This window comes from Haliotis asinina, chromosome 7 (genome assembly GCF_037392515.1).
Source record: "Haliotis asinina isolate JCU_RB_2024 chromosome 7, JCU_Hal_asi_v2, whole genome shotgun sequence".
NCBI classification, from domain to species: domain Eukaryota; kingdom Metazoa; phylum Mollusca; class Gastropoda; order Lepetellida; family Haliotidae; genus Haliotis; species Haliotis asinina.
In genome coordinates, this window is record NC_090286.1 from 12,649,382 (window position 1) to 12,670,869 (window position 21,488).

General features: G+C 39.2%; 1 protein-coding gene across 2 annotated transcripts in view; it reads left to right on the top strand.

Annotated features, from left to right (window-relative positions):
* The window catches only part of LOC137291627 (microtubule-associated protein futsch-like), a 163,269-nt gene that overhangs the window by 28,444 nt on the left and 113,337 nt on the right, over positions 1–21,488 (top strand). For both annotated transcript variants that reach the window (XM_067823034.1, XM_067823035.1), the window contains exon 4: positions 20,037–20,266. In XM_067823034.1, coding sequence (XP_067679135.1) covers positions 20,037–20,266 — 230 coding nt within the window. The remainder of the gene's footprint in view (positions 1–20,036; positions 20,267–21,488) is intronic.

The following is a 21,488-nucleotide window of genomic DNA, read 5'->3' on the forward strand; positions in this document are numbered from 1 at the left end:
CTAGTAATGGACTGATTACAGGTATAGCACCTTCCACCACCGATACTTGTTCTTGGAGTTTCTGTAGCAGCTGACTTTATCAGTACACGCAGCCATAGCTTGAACCTGCCCGGAGATATGCCACATGGCTTACATGGTGCGATTTCAGGTTTTGTCCATTAACCTGCATCAACTGGATCCTGGCTTATAGGTTTGGCTGCACCATTAAAATTGTGGTTGCACTAGAACATCATGTCACTGATTCTACAAAGTAACATAAACACTTGTTTAGCAGTTTCAATTACCCTGTAGCAAATACATTCAGCAGAACCTGACCTGATAATGATGATAAACGATGAATGACTCTGTTTCAGTTTTGTAGCATCTTTATTTATAAATCTCAGTTATGTGATTACTGAGGTGTAACTTGTATATGAGTACACAAATGTTTCTTTTCGTTGCAAGTCATGCAGAGAGAACCATATCACTTACAGTCACTAACTTCTCCAATTAAAACACACAATGACAGCTGCAAGATTTTGTTAACAACTTAACATGCACCAATGCAGGTTGTAAACAGCGAAATCACAGCTCTATACTGATTCTTTACTTCACCCATCTGATAACAACCATGCAGAAACAAGTTCAAGCATCTTTGAATAAGTCTCAAGATGCTAATTGATCCATCAGTTTCCATACATATTGTAGGACTTACGTGGGTAATGCACTATGTTTAGTGAAAGTACACATTAAATGATGCATAACAAAAGGTCTGTCAATCTCTTAGACCTCTTTCAAGTTCATGTCTGCCCCTGTCTTTTACAACTCCATTACTGTCAAATCACTTCCTCCCACTCTAACTTCTTCTTCCCTTTCCTTATGTCACCTCCTCTTCTCATTGCATCTACATCTCATTCCTCTTCCCCTTACACTCCATATCACTCACGTCACAACTCTTACACTCCATATCACTCACGTCACCCCCCTTACACTCCAGAACACTCATGTCACTCTCCTTACGCTCTTTAACACTCATGTAACTCACTCTTTTGCTCTATAACACTCGTGTCACTTCTCCTTACGCTCAATAACACTCATATCACTCCTCCTTACACTCCAGAACACTTATGTCACTCCCCAATATGCTCCAAAACACTCATGTCACCCCCTTTACGCTCCGTAACACTGATGTCACTCCCTCTTACACTCCATAACACTCATGTCACTCTTCCTTACGCTCCAGAATACTCATATCACTCCTCCTTACACTCCAGAACACTCATGTCACTCCCCCATATGCTCCAAAACACTCATGTCACCCCCTTTACGCTCCGTAACACTGATGTCACTCCCTCTTACGCTCCAGAACACTCTTGTCACTCCCCCTTACACTCCAGAACGCTCATGTCACCCCCTTTACGCTCTGTAACACTAATGTCACTCCCTCTTACACTCCATAACACTCATGTCTCTCCTCCTTACTCTCCAGAACACTAATGTCACTCCCTCTTACGCTCCATAACACTCTTGTCACTCCCCCTTACGGTCCAGAACACTCATGCCTCTCCCTCTTACGCTCCGTAACACTCATGTCACTCCCCCTTACGGTCCAGAACACTCATGTCACTCCCCCATATGCTCCATAACACGTCACTGCTCCTACCCTCCGTCACCCTCATGTCACTCCCCTTACACTCCATAACACTGATGTCACCCCACCCCCCACCCCCTTTATGCTCCTTAACACTGATGTCACTCCCTCTTACGCTCCATAACACTCACGTCACACCCCATTACCCTCCGTAACACTGATATCACTCCCCCATATGCTCCAAAACACTCATGTCACCCCCTTTACGCTCCGTAACACTGATGTCACTCCCTCTTACACTCCATAACACTCATGTCTCTCCTCCTTACACTCCAGAACACTCTTGTCACTCCCCCTTACACTCCAGAACACTCATGTCATTCCCCCGTACACTCCATAACACTCATGTGACTCTTCCGTACTCTCCATAACACTCCCGTCTCTCCTCCATATGCTCCAGAACACTCACGTCACTCCCCCTTACACTCCATAACACTAGTGATGCTCCCCCTTACGCTCCATAACACTCATGTGACTCTTCCGTACTCTCCATAACACTCCCGTCTCTCCTCCATATGCTCCAGAACACTCACGTCACTCCCCCTTACACTCCATAACACTAGTGATGCTCCCCCTTACGCTCCATAACACTCATGTGACTCTTCCGTACTCTCCATAACACTCCCGTCTCTCCTCCATATGCTCCAGAACACTCACGTCACTCCCCCTTACACTCCATAACACTAGTGATGCTCCCCCTTACGCTCCATAACACTCATGTCGCTCCAGCTTACGCTCCATAATGCTCATGTCGCTCCACCCTACACTCCATAACACTCACATCACTCCCCCTTATGCTCCATAACTCTCATGTCACTCCCCCATACTCTCCATAACACTCATGACTCTCTCCCTTACTCGCCATAACACTCATGTCACTCCCCTGTTCACTCCATAGCGTTCATGACTCTCTACCACACCCTTCTCTGCTCCTCCACAACCATGACAGCCTTTCAGTCTTCTCCAAGGTTACGTACCCAGGGTCCCAAGGTTACGTACCCAGGGTCCCAAGGTTACATACCCGGGGTCCTGAATGAAAGTTACTGTTTGTGTCACAAGTGTGGAACACAAACACTGACCTCCATGACCTTCTAATGACCATTATAGGATCATTATCAGCCACAATCTCATATACACACCAAACTCTAGAATAAAGTACAGGCTTTCATAACAATGCCATTCATCTTAAGTGTCAATGAACACTTTCATAATTACACTGGACCAATGAATAAGCCCTGCCACACGCCACTGTGGCGTAATTGACAAGTAAATATTGTTTCATTAAAGGTCTTAGTAAAGCTTATCAATATTGCCCTGTCACACTGTGCAACATAGTCAAAATGTGAACAACTGAGTCTCACTGATGAATGTATGGTTAGAATGTATGCCCCTTTATTTTGAAGAATTCACATGTTTTCATTTCAGGTGTAATCTGTTAATGTCAGGAACTGGTTAGCTATCAGTAACTCATGGCTGGATGTCAGTATTGGTAGTTCCAGTATACCTACTGGCCTATATTATGTACCTGTTGAACTGTCCTTTGTACTTGTAATGTACTGCCTATTCTTTTGTCAGTTAAACTTTCCATTGTACCATCTCTTGAATTGTCTGTTGTACTATACTGTCTGTTAAACTACCTCTGCCTAATGTATTGTTTCATGTACTTTCTATTGACCTGAGAGTTGTTGTCATTGTTACCTTGGTTCCATCAATACACTCCAGATTGATCATGTACATGTGTATACTTGTTCATGCTGTGATACAGTATTCTCTTTTGTTTCATCCACTGTATGTCATCATGTTTTCAAAGATATGGAGAAAAACATCTTTGAAAATCTGGGTGAGAATTGGTGTTCTGGAACCGATGCATGTTGTAAGAGGCACTAACAAGATCAGGTGGTCAGACTCATTGTTGTCTGCCAACATTACTTCATGAAGTCCCTTCATTACCCATTATGGACGTGACTCCTGACAACCATCCATTGAGAGGAATCAGCCCCTCATCTTAATGCTGTGACACCTTTCCACTAGTGCCCTGACGCTGTCAACTACTAGAATGTTGTGGCAAGATTTGATTGTTTACAGACGGCTGTGATTTTGCTGACTGCGGCGTAAAACAGAATTTATCACTCACTCACAAACAATCTACAGTCTGTTTGAGTCAAAAATGGATGGATGAATTGCAAATTTTATCATTGTACAAAACTGCCACATAAATATTGATAGTACGTATGTTTATCATTTACTAATACCCAACAGCTTTCTTTTTTGAACATTTTCTGGACTCCACCTAAACAGTTGTTTAAGAAACTATCATCATTGAAAATGCAAATGTTTGTCACACCATGGTCAAACTGCAGAAACGGAACAGCCACTATCTTATTGTGCATGAGATACACATGCCAGATGGAAAATGAAGTTGAATGCTGCCTTGAAACAGTAGATGATTGAAGTGTATGATTTTTCTGTGCTGAAGCCGAAAGGGGCAAACCATTTTATGCCATTAATAAATTCCATAAGCAGGCATCAAAAGCTTTGGGAGTACCAGCAAGGGTGCTGACAAATATTCTGGAACACAAACATTGTGAGGGTGATGTGAAGCAGGTAGGGGTCGTGTTAAAATCACACAAATTAAAGCATTTGAACAATGTTCAAAAGAACCTTGTAAGGCAGTCCAATAACAAGCTCTATTCTGAAAACAAATACATGTCGCTACAAATTTTTAAAAAGCATTTGAATCAAGAACACAACCTTACAGTGTCAAAGTACACACTCTGGTGATTCTTACATTCTTTCGGGTATCATTATAAGAAAATTTCGGGGGAGAATAGGTCAGTACTCTGTGAACACCCTGATATTGTTCGCTTGAGAAATAATTTTCTCAGGATAGCAGAGAAGAAGTGCGAGGAAGGGTTCAAGCCAGTGTACTTGGACGAGACCTGGGTCAGTGCCTTGCACACTGCCAGCAGTTAGTGGGTACCAGATGGGGGTAATAAGGGGTCACATAGAAAACTGCCTCTAGGGAAAGGAGAGAGAGACTAATCATTCTAAATGCTGGTTGCTTCAGCAAAGGCTTTCTCCCAGGCTGCGATTTGGTATTCAGGGCAAATTCAGATAACAGAGACTACCAGTCTGAGATGAATGGAGCAGTTTTCCTTGATTTTGTTAAAAACAAGTTGGTACCAGCTCTATCAGAGAAGTCTTTAATCTTAATGGACAATGCCCCATACCACAACGTGCAGGAACCCGACAGTGAAGCCCCAACCTCGAACAGTCAAAAAGGTGATATGATATCATGGCTTGACAAATTTCATATAGCATAACCTTTAAAGGCTACGAAGCCTCAACTATATGAGATCATAAAAACCCTCAAAGGTGAAACTTTCTCCAAAGTTGACAGTTGCATAAAAAGTATTCTTCAACTTCCATCCTATCACTGTGACCTTAACCCCACTGAAATGATATGGGGTATTGTCGAAGGAGATGTTGCCAGATCAAATGCAACTATTGGTTTACGTGACATAGAGGTTTCAGTTAAGGAATTCCTTAACAAAATTACGACTGAAACTTGCCCAAACTGTCTGAACAAGGTTACTGGTCTCGGAATGGCTTACAACAGGCAACTGTGGCACCACTTGTCATCACTTTAAGACATGACTTTGACACTACAACAGATGAGGAACCAACAGGTCTCAAGGAATAGATTTTGACATGTCCTCCGCCATGAATGGCTGTCCCATTTCTGCAGTTTCACCTTGCAGCGACAGATACCAACTTTTGCATTTTCAATGATGAAAATTCTTAAGCAACTTTTTGGTGGTCTGGAAAATGTTCAAATGTAAGAAAGCTGTTGAGTATTAGTAAATGATAAACATGTGTATTATATTTATGTGGCAATTTTGTACATTGGTAACATTTGCAATTCATCAGTCTGTTTCTGTCTCAGATAGACTGTAGCTTACATCCACCAACTAGAGCAGCATATATCCACTGACTGCTATACATATCCATTGATCTACCTTGTAAACTCTTTCCCATACCATATGGTATTGACCAGCCCTGCATATACCCACCACCCTATCTACTGTCTACTGTATAAACTGACCTTGTATCCTCTATCATTGACCAGTCCTGCATATACCCACCACCCTATCTACTGTCTACTGTATAAACTGACCTTGTATCCTCTATCATTGACCAGCCCTGCATATACCCACCACCCTATCTACTGTCTACTGTATAAACTGACCTTGTATCCTCTATCATTGACCAGCCCTGCATATACCACCCAACATCCTATTGACAACCATAGCACCAAAGTGTACCTGCTGAACACTCAGCTGTAGGAACCATTCCAGTAGGGTATGAGAACCCTGAGAGCCTCTACCTTCCTTGATCACCATGTATGTTTGTGTTACCCTTGTGTGTAGTGGGTATGAAGACCCTGAGATGCTCCGCCTTCCTTGATCACCATGTAGGTTTTGCGTTACCTCAGGTTGTAATGGTTGTAGTGGGTATGAGAACCCTGAGATCCTCTGCCTTCCTTGATCACCATGTATGTTTGTGTTACACTTGGGTGCAGTTGATATTAGAACCATGAGATTCTCTGCCTTCCTTGATCACCATGTAGGTTGTGTTACTCTTGTGTGTAGTGGGTATGAGAACCCTGAGATCCTCCGCCTTCCTTGATCACCGTGTAGGTTTGTGTTACCTTTGTGTGTAGTGGGTATGAGAACCCTGAGATCCTTTGCCTTCCTTGATCACCATGTAGGTTTGTGTTACCCCTGTGTGTAGTGGGTATGAAGACCCTGAGATCCTCCGCCTTCCTTGATCACCATGTAGGTTTGCGTTACCTCAGGTTGTAGTGGTTGTAGTGGGTATTGAGAACCCTGAGATCCTCTGCCTGCCTTGATCACTGTGTAGGTTTGCGTCACCCCTGTGTGTAGTGGGTATTGGAACCTTGAGATTCTCTGCCTTCCTTGATCACTGTGTAGGTTTGAGTAACCCTTGTGTTTAGCTCATTTGACACTTCTTGATCCCGATTGTCGGATTGTTCCATGTCAAGTGGCCTGCTGACAGTACAGTACTCAGCAAGGGTGCTTTCTTTGTTTGAAGACAGTAATTCCATAAAGATCAGTCAAGCCACAAGGCCTGACTGAAGAAGGACATTGTCGTTTGCTGAAGGGTTGCATTCATGTATGACTGGGACAACAGATTCATATGTGACTGTGAGACTCACTTTCAGCTGGTTGTATGTGAGGGTAGTTTTATGGGAAATGCAGTCAAACTTGTGGCAAACAAAGCTGGAATTTGCTACTGTCTTCTTTCGTTTGATTTTATATCCTTTGTGTTGAGATGAAATCTCTATAATTGAATTGTAACAGTTTATGCTGGTGGTAGAAAACAAAGGTGAAGATGGCAGCTTCATTCTGAGACAGTTTGATGCATGTACAGGCAAGCACCAGCATCAAGCTTATTAGGTAATGGCATCTGTATTGAAATGTTAAATATTGGCATTTAGTTAACATGGTCAGTACATGAACATACTGCCATAAGACTGCTTATCACCCTGCACTGTGAACAATACAAGCTATTATTTTTGCTTATAACACAATATGAAGCATGAAGTTTGTTTTGACCTATCCAAATGAAGAAGACGTCAGCTATTAGTAAACCATTAACAAAGTGGTTATTAACTGTATGTAAACCACATGTAAAGTGGTTATCAACTATATGTAAACCACAAGTAAAGTGGTTATTAAATATTCTTAAACAATAAACTAAATTGTTATCACCTATCCATAAACCACAAGCTGAGTAATAGACAGATATCTGAAGACCATAAACTAATAGTGGTTAATACTATCAGTGAGTGGTTATCATGCATCCATCCATTAATGATATACTCAGTGGTTATCATGGATCCATCCATTAATGATATACTCAATGGTTATGCATCCATCCATTAATGATATACTCAATGGTTATGCATCCATCCATTAATGATATACTCAGTGGTTATCATCCATCCATTAATGGTATACTCAATGGTTATGCATCCATCCATTAATGATATACTCAGTGGTTATCATCCATCCATTAATGATATACTCAAAGGTTATCATCCATCCATCCATTAATGATATACTCAGTGGTTATCATCCATCCATCCATTAATGATATACTCAGTGGTTATCATCCATCCATCCATTAATGGTATACTCAATGGTTATGCATCCATCCATTAATGATATACTCAGTGGTTATCATCCATCCATTAATGATATACTCAAAGGTTATCATCCATCCATCCATTAATGATATACTCAGTGGTTATCATCCATCCATCCATTAATGATATGCTCAGTGGTTATCATCCATCCATCCATTAATGATATACTCAGTGGTTATCATGGATCCATCCATTAATGATATACTCAGTGGTTATCATGGATCCATCCATTAATGATATACTCAGTGGTTATCATCCATCCATCCATTAATGATATACTCAGTGGTTATCATCCATCCATCCATTAATGATATACTCAGTGGTTATCATGGATCCATCCATTAATGATATACTCAGTGGTTATCATCCATCCATCCATTAATGATACACTCAGTGGTTATCATGGATCCATCCATTAATGATATACTCAGTGGTTATCATGGATCCATCCATTAATGATATACTCAGTGGTTATCATGGATCCATCCATTAATGATATACTCAGTGGTTATCATCCATCCATCCATTAATGATACACTCAGTGGTTATCATGGATCCATCCATTAATGATATACTCAGTGGTTATCATGGATCCATCCATTAATGATATACTCAGTGGTTATCATGGATCCATCCATTAATGATATACTCAGTGGTTATTAATGTAAACCATAAACTAAGAGGTTTACCATCAACCACCTGCCAACTGGTTATCAGCTACATATGAACCATGAACTGAATGGTTATCAGGCATCTGTAAGATTTAAATGAAAGTGGTTATCAGCTGTAGTTAATCCATGAAGTAGGAAATTATTCCTTAGCCATGTTGGAGTTTAGCTGAAATAAGAACGGAATCAGTGTAAACATGCCCTGTGTCATATCATCCAAGTGTTGAATAATCCTGGTCACTGTTGGCTGTTTCTAAGGGAGCTGTGTTGCTTGAGCCTCCTAACTCTGTAAGTGTTAACAATTTGAATGAAATACAATTTAAAAAAGTAGTTCCTAGTTTTAGATTAACAACTTATTAGTTACAATCATTTCACTGGCCTGCATAGACTATTCCCCAAAACACAGTCAAAGTGATAAAAATAAAAACATGATAAAGCAATAGTGTTTAAGACTTTTTTTTTTCATTTTGTTGATGCTATTTGTTTCTGATATTGTTGTCAGGGCATATTGTTACTCTATCCTTTGACCCAATGATTCATTGATGTGTGTACAACATTGCCGATTTGGCTCTGTGTTAATTGAGACAATCAAGAACATCAAGAAAAATATCCTCAGAGTCACCATGTAAAGTCCAACATTGTCAATTCCAAACATGGCTCAGAACTAGACTGTAACTCAATCGCAAGGATCAGTAATTATGCAAAGAATGAAGGTCAATATTAACCTGATTTTTTTCACCGTAGATAAAGAGGATGAAACTGTCAAGCAAGTTGTCATCTTATTAAGACTTGTTTCTGAGGTGTGCATGAGTTTGTCCAGTGAAACCGCAGTGCACACACAGGGCTGTTTAGCCTTTGCTGTTCAAACATACAAGTGTAAAAATGTCTTGTCCCGAGGCAGGCGTGTTTTCTCTACTGAGATAAATGTAGCATCTCTCTGCCTTAGTAGAAGTGGTTTTGTTAATGCTTGCAATGACAGAATACACAATTGTTGTAAGACGAAAATACCAGTATATCATGAATTTATGAAAGTGGTCTTTTGAGGAAAGAAGGGATTTTCCGGCATAAAACAGACAAAAGAAATTTTGAAGATTTTATCATTTTGAGAATTATCCATGAACATTTCATGCTGCTCATATTGAGTGTCAAAAATACTTTTTAAAGAGCAGACATTTGAATGCAGATATGATCAGTGTATGTCATTTGAACTCTTCATATTATCTTGTTTGTGGAGACAGAACACTTGCATGGGAAAAGCAACATTTATTAACACCTGGATGCAGATGCCCACCCACACCTCCCTTTAGACATACATCCCACACTGTCCATATACATGACACCTGGCCTGTAGATCCTATACCTCTTCATATGCATGGCACCTGGCCTGTACATCCCACGCTATCCATATATATGTCACCTGGTCTTTACATCCCACACGTCTCCATACACATGACACCTGGTCTGTACATCCCACACTCTCCATATGCATGACACCTCATCTGTACATCACATACTCTCCATATACATGACAACTGGCCTGTTAGTGAGTGAGTGAGGTTAGTGAGGTTAACACTCAGCAATATCCCAGCTATATGGTGGCGGTCTGTAAATAATCGAGTCTGGAGCAGACAATACAGTGATCAACAACATGAGCATCGATTGAAGCAACTGAGAACCGATGACATTTGTCAACCAAGTCAGCGAGTCTGACCACCTAATCCCATTAGTTGCTTCTTACGACAAGCATAGTCACCTTTTATAGCAAGTATGGGCTGCTGAAGGCCTTTTCTACCAGTGGGACCTTCACGGGTCGCTACCTGGCCTGTACATCCCACCATCTCCATATACATGACACCTGGCCAGTCCATGCCACACCTGACACCATCTACCCAGTCTAATCCCATCACATGAACAATACCTACCATGTGCACACCATGTCTACCCAGTACATTGCAAACAGTACTGACAAATAATGGTTGGTAATTCAGGGTAATTGACACCAAACTAACCCTGAAGCACTCAAATGGTGAATGGTTGATTTATCTCATCTATTTATTTACATGGACAATTAGAACTCGGGGAAATACTGTCACTGGGGCTTTAAGGGCTCCAGAATGGTGTTGTTGAGTTTGTTTAGAGAGCTATACAGGAAGATCCAGTCTTTACACAACCCTGTTTGTTTGGTGGTCATTGGAGAGACTCTGTAGGTGGCTTGTACAAAACAGTTGGCTTGATTTGTCAACTGATAAAGCGGTGTTTGACACTTTTCTGGCTTAAACTGACTGACATTGACAAATGTTTGCAGAATAGTTACAATCCAAATCTGTTTCGGTGAAACAATGGGATGTATCAAAAGCCTTGTCAATGGATCATTATTGAATGAATAATACTCAAATGATTTTTCAAGAAATCTGCAAACATGATTGTCTGTGGTTGAACTGTGAGTTAGTGAGTGAGTATGGTTTTATTCTGTCTTTGAGAATGTCCAGCTGCAGGCTATATGAAATGAAAATTATATGGCTGGCTTCACACAATCTATCCATTTGAAGAATTGAACATTTGTAAACACCAGTTTGACTACCCCATCACCTGATGTAATGTATAGAAACACAATTCACATCAGATAACACCTTTGTCATGTGACCAAACCCTCCTTGTCTCAGATCCGTTGTATTTGTTTTGTACAAGTAGACAGCTAAATAGATCCGGCAGAGTTAATCTGCAGGAACAGGACATGGAACACACCTTGATCTCCATGACAACACAGACGTGAACAGATAAGTATCAGCATCAGGTGCTGAGAGCTCTTGTTCTTTTTCCATAATACAAAAAGACAGCCATTAAAAAATCCTGTCTGTGACCTATAATGCATAATAGTATCGAGGAATGTATGTAGGAAATCTTTGTTGGTAGGCAAATTGGTAGCAATGTAACTTTGCCATAGACACAAGCTTGTTCAACTCTATTAGCCTTGTTGGACCAATGTTTAACTAGATCAAGAGTGAGCAAGTTCATGTTGTTTTATGCCACTCTTTGTAATATTTCAACACTGTCATGGCAGGGGGACACCAGAAATGCACTTCACACATTGTACCCATGTAGGGAATCAAACCCAGGTCATTAGAGACACTTTAACCACTAGGCTTCCTCTATGCCCCAACCAGAACTAGAACTGACGTGTCACCACATATGTCAGCCAGTGTGCCATTATGAAAACAGCTGATGTCACTGTACCTGCTGACTGAAGATACAGACCTACATCTCAACGTGTATCACATCATAAAGGATGACAGTTTTGTGATTAAAACACACTTGTTGGATGCAAGTCAATACAAGGGGTTCCTGGTTAAGCAGTGCAGTTTGATTTGAAGGTGTTAACGATGTCTGGAGACACAATTATGGCCATAAACACAGTTGTCAATGTTAGTGAATAGGCCACAAGCACCTTGATGGCCTAGATCGGATGAAGAAAGACTGTTTGCTCAGGTTATGTCAAGAGTTATGGACTTGACAGCCCAACTTGATCTCAGTAGTGGGTCCTTTGTGTAGAAGTGTGCTACAGGCTTGCATAGGGGTGGGATGGTCAAAGCACTGATGGTAATGATGGTACAGTTATTGTTTGTTTCTCAATGATATTGACCACACAGCATGGGTCGTATTAAGCATTGACACTCTCTATACCAGAAATAGAACATATTTTGTTCTTACCTCTGACAGTAAGATCATGGCTGACAAAGGCTTTGAGTGCCTCTGACTGGCATTAGTTCTTGGAGCAGTGCTTTTGTCAGGTCATAGTTCATATCCTACATACTAGGAACAGGATGGCAGAGGTTCAGCACTTTTCTGGCATTGTTTAACTTGGGACACGTTAGTTAGATAAAACTCATCCTAGTTGAATTTCTAGTTGCTCAAGAAATGTTCTATTGAATAAAATGGAACTTGTGGGAATGCTGGTTTGCCATTCCATTGTGTCCGGGAAAATGAAGATTTTACGTTTCATGATTGTCAGATATTATTGAGATTTCCCTTGTTGACTTCAGTACGATTGGATGTCACCACACCTTTTAGACTGGAGAATAATATCTCACAAAAGACATATTGAATGAAACATTATTAGATATGGTGATTTTCAATTTCACTAATCCCAATTCATTATAATGAATAGAAATACAGTTTTCTTAAGCCATTTATATTTTCAGGTGTATTTCTTGGTGAAAGTTGGTATTGACAAAGATTGGAATTATTGTGTGTACTTGTTTTGTTCAAATTAGAAATACTAGATTTTGTTGAAATAAAAATAATAAGTGTGTCACTTTGGTGTATAACATAAGAAGCAGGTTAACGAACAGACGTATGAAATCAGCCAGTCAGCAGCCATGACATTAAGGCATTCCACATTTATGCACTTTTAATCTAGGAATAGATATTGACAAAACCAAATAACACCAACTGTGACTTGTTATGAGTCAGAGCATGACATTTATGATAAAAGAATCTGTACAATGACAATCTGACTTCATGTGTTATGGTACTGAGTTAAAACTACTGGTGACAAGTAAAGTTTAGACCTGGCCTATATATATACAAAACATCATATGTAGTTAATAAATGTATTTAACAATGTTGAACATAGACTTCTAAAGGACTGTGCTTATGTTCCTTGGAATCACAAAAAAAAGACACGACAGCAGATTTGCTATAACATTACAGAAAACTGGATACCTTCCACCATCTTAGGTTTAGGGTTAGGTTTAGGGTATGGTTTAAGGTTAGAGTAAGGTTTTGGCTTAGTGTTTAGATTAGGTTAACATGATTGTACAGATTGTTCTTATGCTGGATGTAAAACTTATAAACCGCCAGAATGGTACTACAGGAGTTAGTGGGTACCTAGAACATTGGTAGACAATGGCATCAGACTTGCAATCGTCATCAGTACTTGTATTCATAAAACAGTGAGCAGGGGAAACAATTCTATGGACAGACAATGAATGCTAAATAAGGAGCTGGTAGACAGACGTATGTAGCTCTTCGAATGTATCTTGCTGTTGTCTTTCTCATTGTCCCTAACTATTTGCCCATCTTCCCAGCTCTTACTGAAATCCTGGGTTGTAAATGAAGCGGGTTTAGATTTTACTTACTTCACAGTCTCCCATCTAGCTTGGACTCCTGAAGTAGAATTGTTTGTTTCTATGAAAAGTATGGAACTTGATAAATATGGAAATTACATGAAGAATGAAAATTTAATCTAACTCTTTAAATGAATGATATGATTCTGTTTGGAATACGTTTTAAGAAAAATATGGAATCTTTCAAGCTGTATGTGTGAACATATTGAATGGATGATTTAACATAAAAGTGGCCACTCATAGTGTTTTCTTAAGCCCATTTCATTCCTTTTTATACACCTAAGTAAGTAAAACACACCCCCAGGCCTATACCTCCGTCCTTGTTTAGACTGTATAAACTGGGAGTATAAGTAGGGGTGGGAAAGATGCTAAAACGGCAGGGAAGTTTCCCACACTAGAAACTGACATGACACCTGCACATCGTTACTATCACAGCCTATTGAGTTTGTGCAATAGGTTTCAACAGCCACTGTCATTGTACAGGGTGGAGAGGTATACAAATATCTGTCACCGGATCAACACTTGCTTTGAGAGCCACATAAAGACCAGACATAGAGATAACGCGAGAACCGATAGCCACATTTCATGAAATGTACGACCAGCTTTGAAATTGATCACCCATGTAGATATCTGATGACGACTAAGTTCTCAGATTTGATCATTTTCTTTGATTGTTTGAGCTGTTCTGTTTGGTTGAAAATAACACAGGAGGATTTGACATTGACATTGTGATCGTGTTTTTTCCTTTGTTTACATGAGTCTTCTTCTTATTCCTTATAATGCTGGTATTTATATTGGAATATAGCCTATAGAGGAGACACATACATAGTTCTTCCTTTATCTCATTAAGATATGACATGGAACATATTTGTCATTTTTAGGTTTAATCAGTGCAAATATTTGCAAGTGGATTATGTAGGTAGTGTAAATATATTGTATTACCTGAAACAGTACATTTCAAACACACCATATATGTTGATTTACTTACCTGCTGTACATAGTAAATATTTAATCCTTCATTTGAATGCCCCAGTACTCAAAAACAGAACTGTGTCTAAACATATTTCTCGAGGGCATCGTGACATGAATAATATTTCAGTCAGGCCATACGAAATTAATGATTATATTTTCTGCCGTAACTATTTTAATATTAAACACCTCATCTTAATGTTAATGCCCAAAGGCAGTACATCTGAAAGAAATTGCTCAAGTATGTATGGAAAGTGTTGTTTGTGTTTGGTGAAATACACCATCTACACATTACCAAACATACAGAATGCATATGTATAACATTCATATATCAACAGTGTGTGAACACAGATGATTGGGGCAGTTGTGTACAAACATTACATGCTAGTATTTAACCAGTGAAAAGTGACTGATTGATGGATTTGTGTTTTCTACTGCTAGCCATTATTTGAAAGTGTTGATACCATTCGTGGGGAGCACTTTAGGAAATTTAAGAACTAAGTGCAACCAACCGGATGTTACTGTTATTGAATCCTTTTGTAAGTGCAACCAACCGGATGTTACTGTTATTGAATCCTTTTGTAAGTGCAACCAACCGGATGTTACTGTTATTGAATCCTTTTGTAAGAAGTAATCAATTTTTAAACGAAGTAGCTTCCATGTTTCTCTGTAAATGGCCACACATAATCCAACGTCATACCCACAATCTTCAAAAGAGAAGACGTTAGAAAACTTTGTTGGGATTTGATTAGTGTTTGCCATTTGATACTTAAGTAAATATGAAAGCCAGAGATATGGTCGGATCAGGTACCTCTCTGTGTGACGTCGCTCATCACACTTCTACCGGCTTTGGCAACATTATCAACATAGCAACAAAGTCAGAGACCATCTCCATAGTGTCTGGCCAACCATGACAATCATTTACCATAACATGGTTTCCAACCACACATCCTAACTCACAGACTGTACCATCCCTGGCAACAGAGATGGATCTGTAAAGACTGATGATGTCATTGTATCCTGTTGGCAGAACCTCAACATTGAAAACTTCACTGGTGCAGACAAACGTAGCTTCACATTTCCTTCTGTAGGAGGCAAGTTGCAAGTCTTACAATTCATTCTCTTTAATGACCTCTTATGGCAAGCCAATGACCAGTTCTGACCAGAACTTTAGAGGTCAGTGAAAGAAATCACGGGGCTATTGAAGAGTTTCTTTTCACTTTGAGTATACATATAAATCATACATTCGGAAACGGCTTCTTCTCTTCTCATTTGTGAATTTGCCATGGGCACCAGAGAACTGACACCAGGTGATGGTCCTCTGGATGTTGATGTTGCTCTCAGCAAACCAGTTCCACAGCATTGCCTCTGTACTGATAGAAAGGAAAGGAATTTTTACCTGACGCCTACTGGATAAAGTTAGGGTCATTTAGAAGACTCAAGTTATATTTATCTTGTCTGTTGGCAACATGATTTATGATTGTGGCCAAAACGTTTTACTGCTTCAAAAGGACTGAATGTATGTAATCATGTAACCTAAACATGCTTTAAGGTGCACTGAGGAAGGCCCAAATCTGACAGATTAATATTTATATCTCCAGAACATTCATCTGTTGTCTGTTTGCTTCTGTACAGTTCACTCACCAATACATCCATCTATTCATTCATCAGGGATCTGTCAGGAATAAACTGCTGGAAGATCTATCCATATGCACGGTCCATCGATGAATTGTTTTCTTGTCTACATGTTTAGTCTTCTAGTCTTCTAGTGCCATGTTAGTGTGACCATCAATACAAGCACCAGTGTTTTTGCAGTTGGTGTCTCTCATCCACAGTCTTGTGTGTACTGGTTCCATATCTAAGTTAGGAAGATGTGTTTGTGTGACCTTTTCTCCATCACCTTGACAAATATGTATTCAGAAAAAACATCAAATTCTATAGCTTGTTACTAATCTAATCAGGTTCCTGCTGTGGTCTGATTAATGGATTAACACTAATGTCAAAAGATCACAGTATATAATGTCAGTGCAAATTAATATCCAGTCTTGACCATCCTCAGAAACAGTTTCCATATGGTATAAAGGAAAAAATAACTGAAAGCTTTTTGAATGGTCACTTGGTAGTTTTGAAAGAGAAAGCCTGTCCGTACCCCAAATACATGTTTAGGAAAGTCAAACAAATGATATGCGCTTTCTGCTGAAATATTTTTTGTGGGCATCTAAAGAAGAAGGTATGAACAAGGAATTCACATACACTGGAAGCTTCCATGCCAGTGTTGGATGACTGAGCTGCACGATTGCAAGATTCACCCCTAGTAATCTGCAAGGAATTAAAACCGATTTGTTACCTGTCACACAATATATATGACCACATACTTGTCACATTGATGCAAATTGCACACATGCATAACATGTGAGGGCCTCATAGAGAAATTTACATACTACAAATGTAAAGTGTCTTTGGTAAATGTATAATCAAGAATGCAAATCTTCCATTTGTTAAACCAAACCAGTTTTATTATTTTCTCTTTTCATGACAAATACTTCAAATGGTTTCTTGATCTATATCACTGTTGTTATGGCATCAGGTTTACAGGAAATACCTACCTTCAGTCAGTATGTGATCCCCCTATGCTTGGTGTCAGGTCCCCCTCTTTTGTAACAGTTAAATGGGATGTCTCTCTTAATCCCAAACCCCTGGATGCAACACTGCATACCAAAATAGTTCATGGGACAGTTATTTGGAATGACTTGTGAAGTTTTACTGTCAAACTTCATCACTGGCTGTTGACATCACTAATTGGAAACAAAATGTAAGATTGTCTATCCCACCATAATGCTCTCAAATTCCACATTAGAAACCCTGCTTTATATGCACCGATATATGGTATCTAACCTCTCACCCACAGAGAGTTAAACTAGATATAAATTCTTTCATTATTTACACCTTAGTCACATATGGTCTTTATAGCATCATTTGCTTGGACCTTGTGATTGTGTCATCAAAAGGAATGTCAAACGAGAAGGTTATCCAGTGTAGACATGTTGACAGTTTAGATGTGACAAGTGTAATGTCTTGAAGCGAGGTAATCATCCATAGCAGATCCATGTCACAGACAGTATGTCTACATGACACTGGGATGTCATGAAGAAGACGCACATAGCGCAATGTACAAGGTTCAACAGTAGTATCAGTGTGTAAAGTTGCATGTAGTGTTTGATGGCAGGTGCTATATACTATTGACAGTTGCCATGGGTGATATTGTTCCTGGGCTAATATAAATGTTTAGTTGGAGTTTTTGCTTGATATAGACCACTGGTATACAGTTTTAGTTGATGCTGTTTACTTATTTTATGCAAAGTGAACATATTTTGAATCATTTCTTATTGCCAAGTTGATATGCAAAGACTGGATGTAATATCCATGTCTACTTGTATTCATATGCCCTCGTAATAAAAGACTTGCAGTATTGATTTCATTGTAACCATAGCAACAATATTTGTTATTAACTCTTTTTTTACAGAACAAAGAGAAGATATTTTTATTGACGTTTATTTATTTTTTCTCAGTGATTGACACTTTTGATAATACTTAATATACCTCAGTGTAATGGAAATAAGATATTGTGGTATTAGAAATAGTCCTTGAAAGGCACATAAAATGTATGAAGTTAAAGAAAATTACTAAGAATGAAAATATAAAACTGAGCGAGGGTATACTATGACTAAATCTTGTTGATCACTAATACAGTTTACCTTGTCAACAAAATGCTTGAAATACTTCACACTTGACTGCATACTGAAACACAAACTATCGGTGTTTTGTTTGTTGTGAACTTTGTGACCTTTCCACAAAGAAGATATTTATGTATGATGCATTCCTAGACAATGCCCACTCTAGACTGAATCAAGCTGAAAAATGCTGAACCAAGTCATTGTAGGATAAAACTAAAAAGAATTTCTATTGTTATGATATCTAAAGTCAATTTACTCCATCGTATCAAATCTGGTATGCAATTACATTGACCCAAATAGCTAGAGGGCACTGATATTAGATGATTAAGACTTCTCCATGGTTGGGGCTGGTGAACATGTTTAGAATGCCCTGTCAGAGTGTAACCATGTTTGTGGGCTGTATCAATGTTAGCTTTTCATCATGGATCTTTGGTTATAATTGATTTCTATAAAATATGGTGCCAGATCAATAATCAATAATAACTGTCGGTCGGTTGGTCTGTCGGTCGGTCTGTCGGTCTGTCGGTCTGTTTCGTTGGCTTAGAGATGTCACTTTCAGTCTGTAGATTTACTGAAATTAGTGAAATGAGGCATTGAGGTCAAGACTGTTTGAAAAAATATGTTGATGCTGTCAGAATGTTCAGAGAACTATCCCTGCAGAATGTCAGTTGGGGCCTTTAACTTTTTGTAACCAGAATAGTTTTGGAAACTGGCATGAGTTCTTTGTTTCCAAAATGGTATCCACACCACACCTGGTAAATCAGGTAGAAAAGGTTCATGGTAGCAAGGGCAGATAAATAATTCCAATTCAGAAACATTCTAGACCCTTGCTTCTGCTGCAGACAACATTTCCTGACCATCGAAGCACCTAACATATCATACAGCTAGTTCAATAATCTGCAGCTTGTGTGGTAATCGATATTGATCAGACAGAGGTTAATCATTATTGAGATCCACACTTAAGGTCCAAAGAACATCAGTTGACAGATGTAAGTTCAACTCTCTCCAATACTTCAGGAAAGGTCAGTTACAACCTGTAGCTATTTCCCTATGCTTCTCCTTCACTAACCTTCACAAGTGTTTTGCAGTGTATTAAAATAGACTCCATCCATCCATCCATCCATCCATCCATCCATCCATTGTCATCTTTTCCAGAGCAGAACTTAAAACAATTCCATGTTTCTTGACCCAAACTTGGCACATAGATAGGTCTAGTGGTGAACTGGTACCTTTTGATAATTTTGGAATTCTGAATGAAATAGTTTGTTTTTTTTCCATGGCAACACATTTGACTTCAGCTGAAATTGGTGGTATTGCTCTTTTCCAGAGCAGAACTTTAAAACTGTCCACTATTTCTTTACCAAACTTGGCACATTGGTAGATCTAGTGGTGTACTGGTGCCATTTTCTAGATCTGGATATCTGAATTTCCATGGCAACAAGCATGGCTTCAACTGAATTTGGCGGTAGTGCTCCTTTCAGGAGCAGAACTTTCACTCCTCTCCTTCCACTTTGACATTTGACATAATACAACTAGCAGACATTATGCATGACGAGTATTTTGCCGTTATTGGAGATATTGATGACTTTGTCTTCTTGACTTACATCATATCTCCCAGTCAGCACAGTCAAGGGCTCTTGAAGGTGTTCGATTTTAACACTTTGTGCTGCGTTTCAGGAACCTGGCTGATGTGAGTAATGACAACCTCTTGAATGTCCATGAGTTCGTGCTGGCCATGCATCTCACCCTTGGAACCCTGGAGGGTCTCAAGTTACCTCTGCCTCTTCCCCGCTACCTCACACCCCCCACCTCATTGGTGCTGTCGGAACCATTGGCTGACAGCGAAAAAGAGGCTTACAAGAAAATATTCAAACTTTTAGATAAAACCAACTCTGGATTTATTGAAGGTGAGTTTATAGACACAGATGTAGGACATCCACAAATTTGTTGGTTTAAGATGGTTTAGTTGCCGCTAACTTGCAACAGAGGCATATGGCAGTAAGTCTGGTTTTCACTAGATGCTTAATGACTATGTTCAGTTTGCAATAAAATATTGTATTGAGAGTCAGATTTACTAAATTATGAAAAAAATATCAGTTCACATTGCAGTAATTCAAAATGTGGCAAATGCTTACTTGGAGAAGATGTTGGGAATTTATTTTTATGGATTTGTGCCAGTTCAGAAATATTCCAGCATTATGATTGCCGGGACAACAGGAATTGGGCTTTACACATTGTACTTCTCTAGGGAACAGCACCTTGGTCTTCAGTATGACTTGAAAATGCTGTAACCACAAAGGTACCATTGGAGGAGTGGGGTAGCAGACATGGGTACAATCTGTGAAGGCCATTTCAGGTGTTTCTTGCAGTGATGTTGATGGAATATTGCTAACAGCAGCTGAAGGACCATGCTCACTCACTCACCCTGATCATATTGTGTCATCTGAATAATATGCTTTTGTGGCATTTAATGATCATGACTAAAAGCAAGGAAGCAGCATCAATTTTTAACTCTTAGCTTAGTGTTCATTCTGATAAACAGACGTTCTGGTTTCTTCACATCAAGGTCGAGGTCGAAAAGCAGGCTTATTGATCAGTAGGTTAATCAGATAACTACACTTGAACTTTTGACACTGAATAATGATTTCTGTCAGTACAAAATAAAAATATCCTAGCTATTTTCATACAATCAATAGCTAACAATTGATAAGATCACATTTCCTACCTGACATTGTGGTAATGCCCAACAAGGGACATAACTGTGGCAGTCTTACAGAGTAATGTTAACAGATGTGATGGTTTGTAGGTAGATATCATGAACTGATGTCAACCAGTCCAGGGCTAAGTTTGTTGTGATGTTGTGAGGGTTTCATCAGTCTTGTGGTTTGGGAAATGACTGACCACAGGTGGTACGTTTGTTAGAATGGTTAATTATTTCATTTCCTTGGTAAATATGAAGCAAACAACAGATCCAACATTTATACATAAAATATTTAGCAATCATTGACTCTAGTCAGTAGTAGTAGCAATGTTTAGTGGCAGAAATTCTGCACAAAAATATGAAGTGAATTCTTGTATCAATGTGTCATTCTCCATCATAGCTTAACTCTATTTTTCATGTTTATTAAA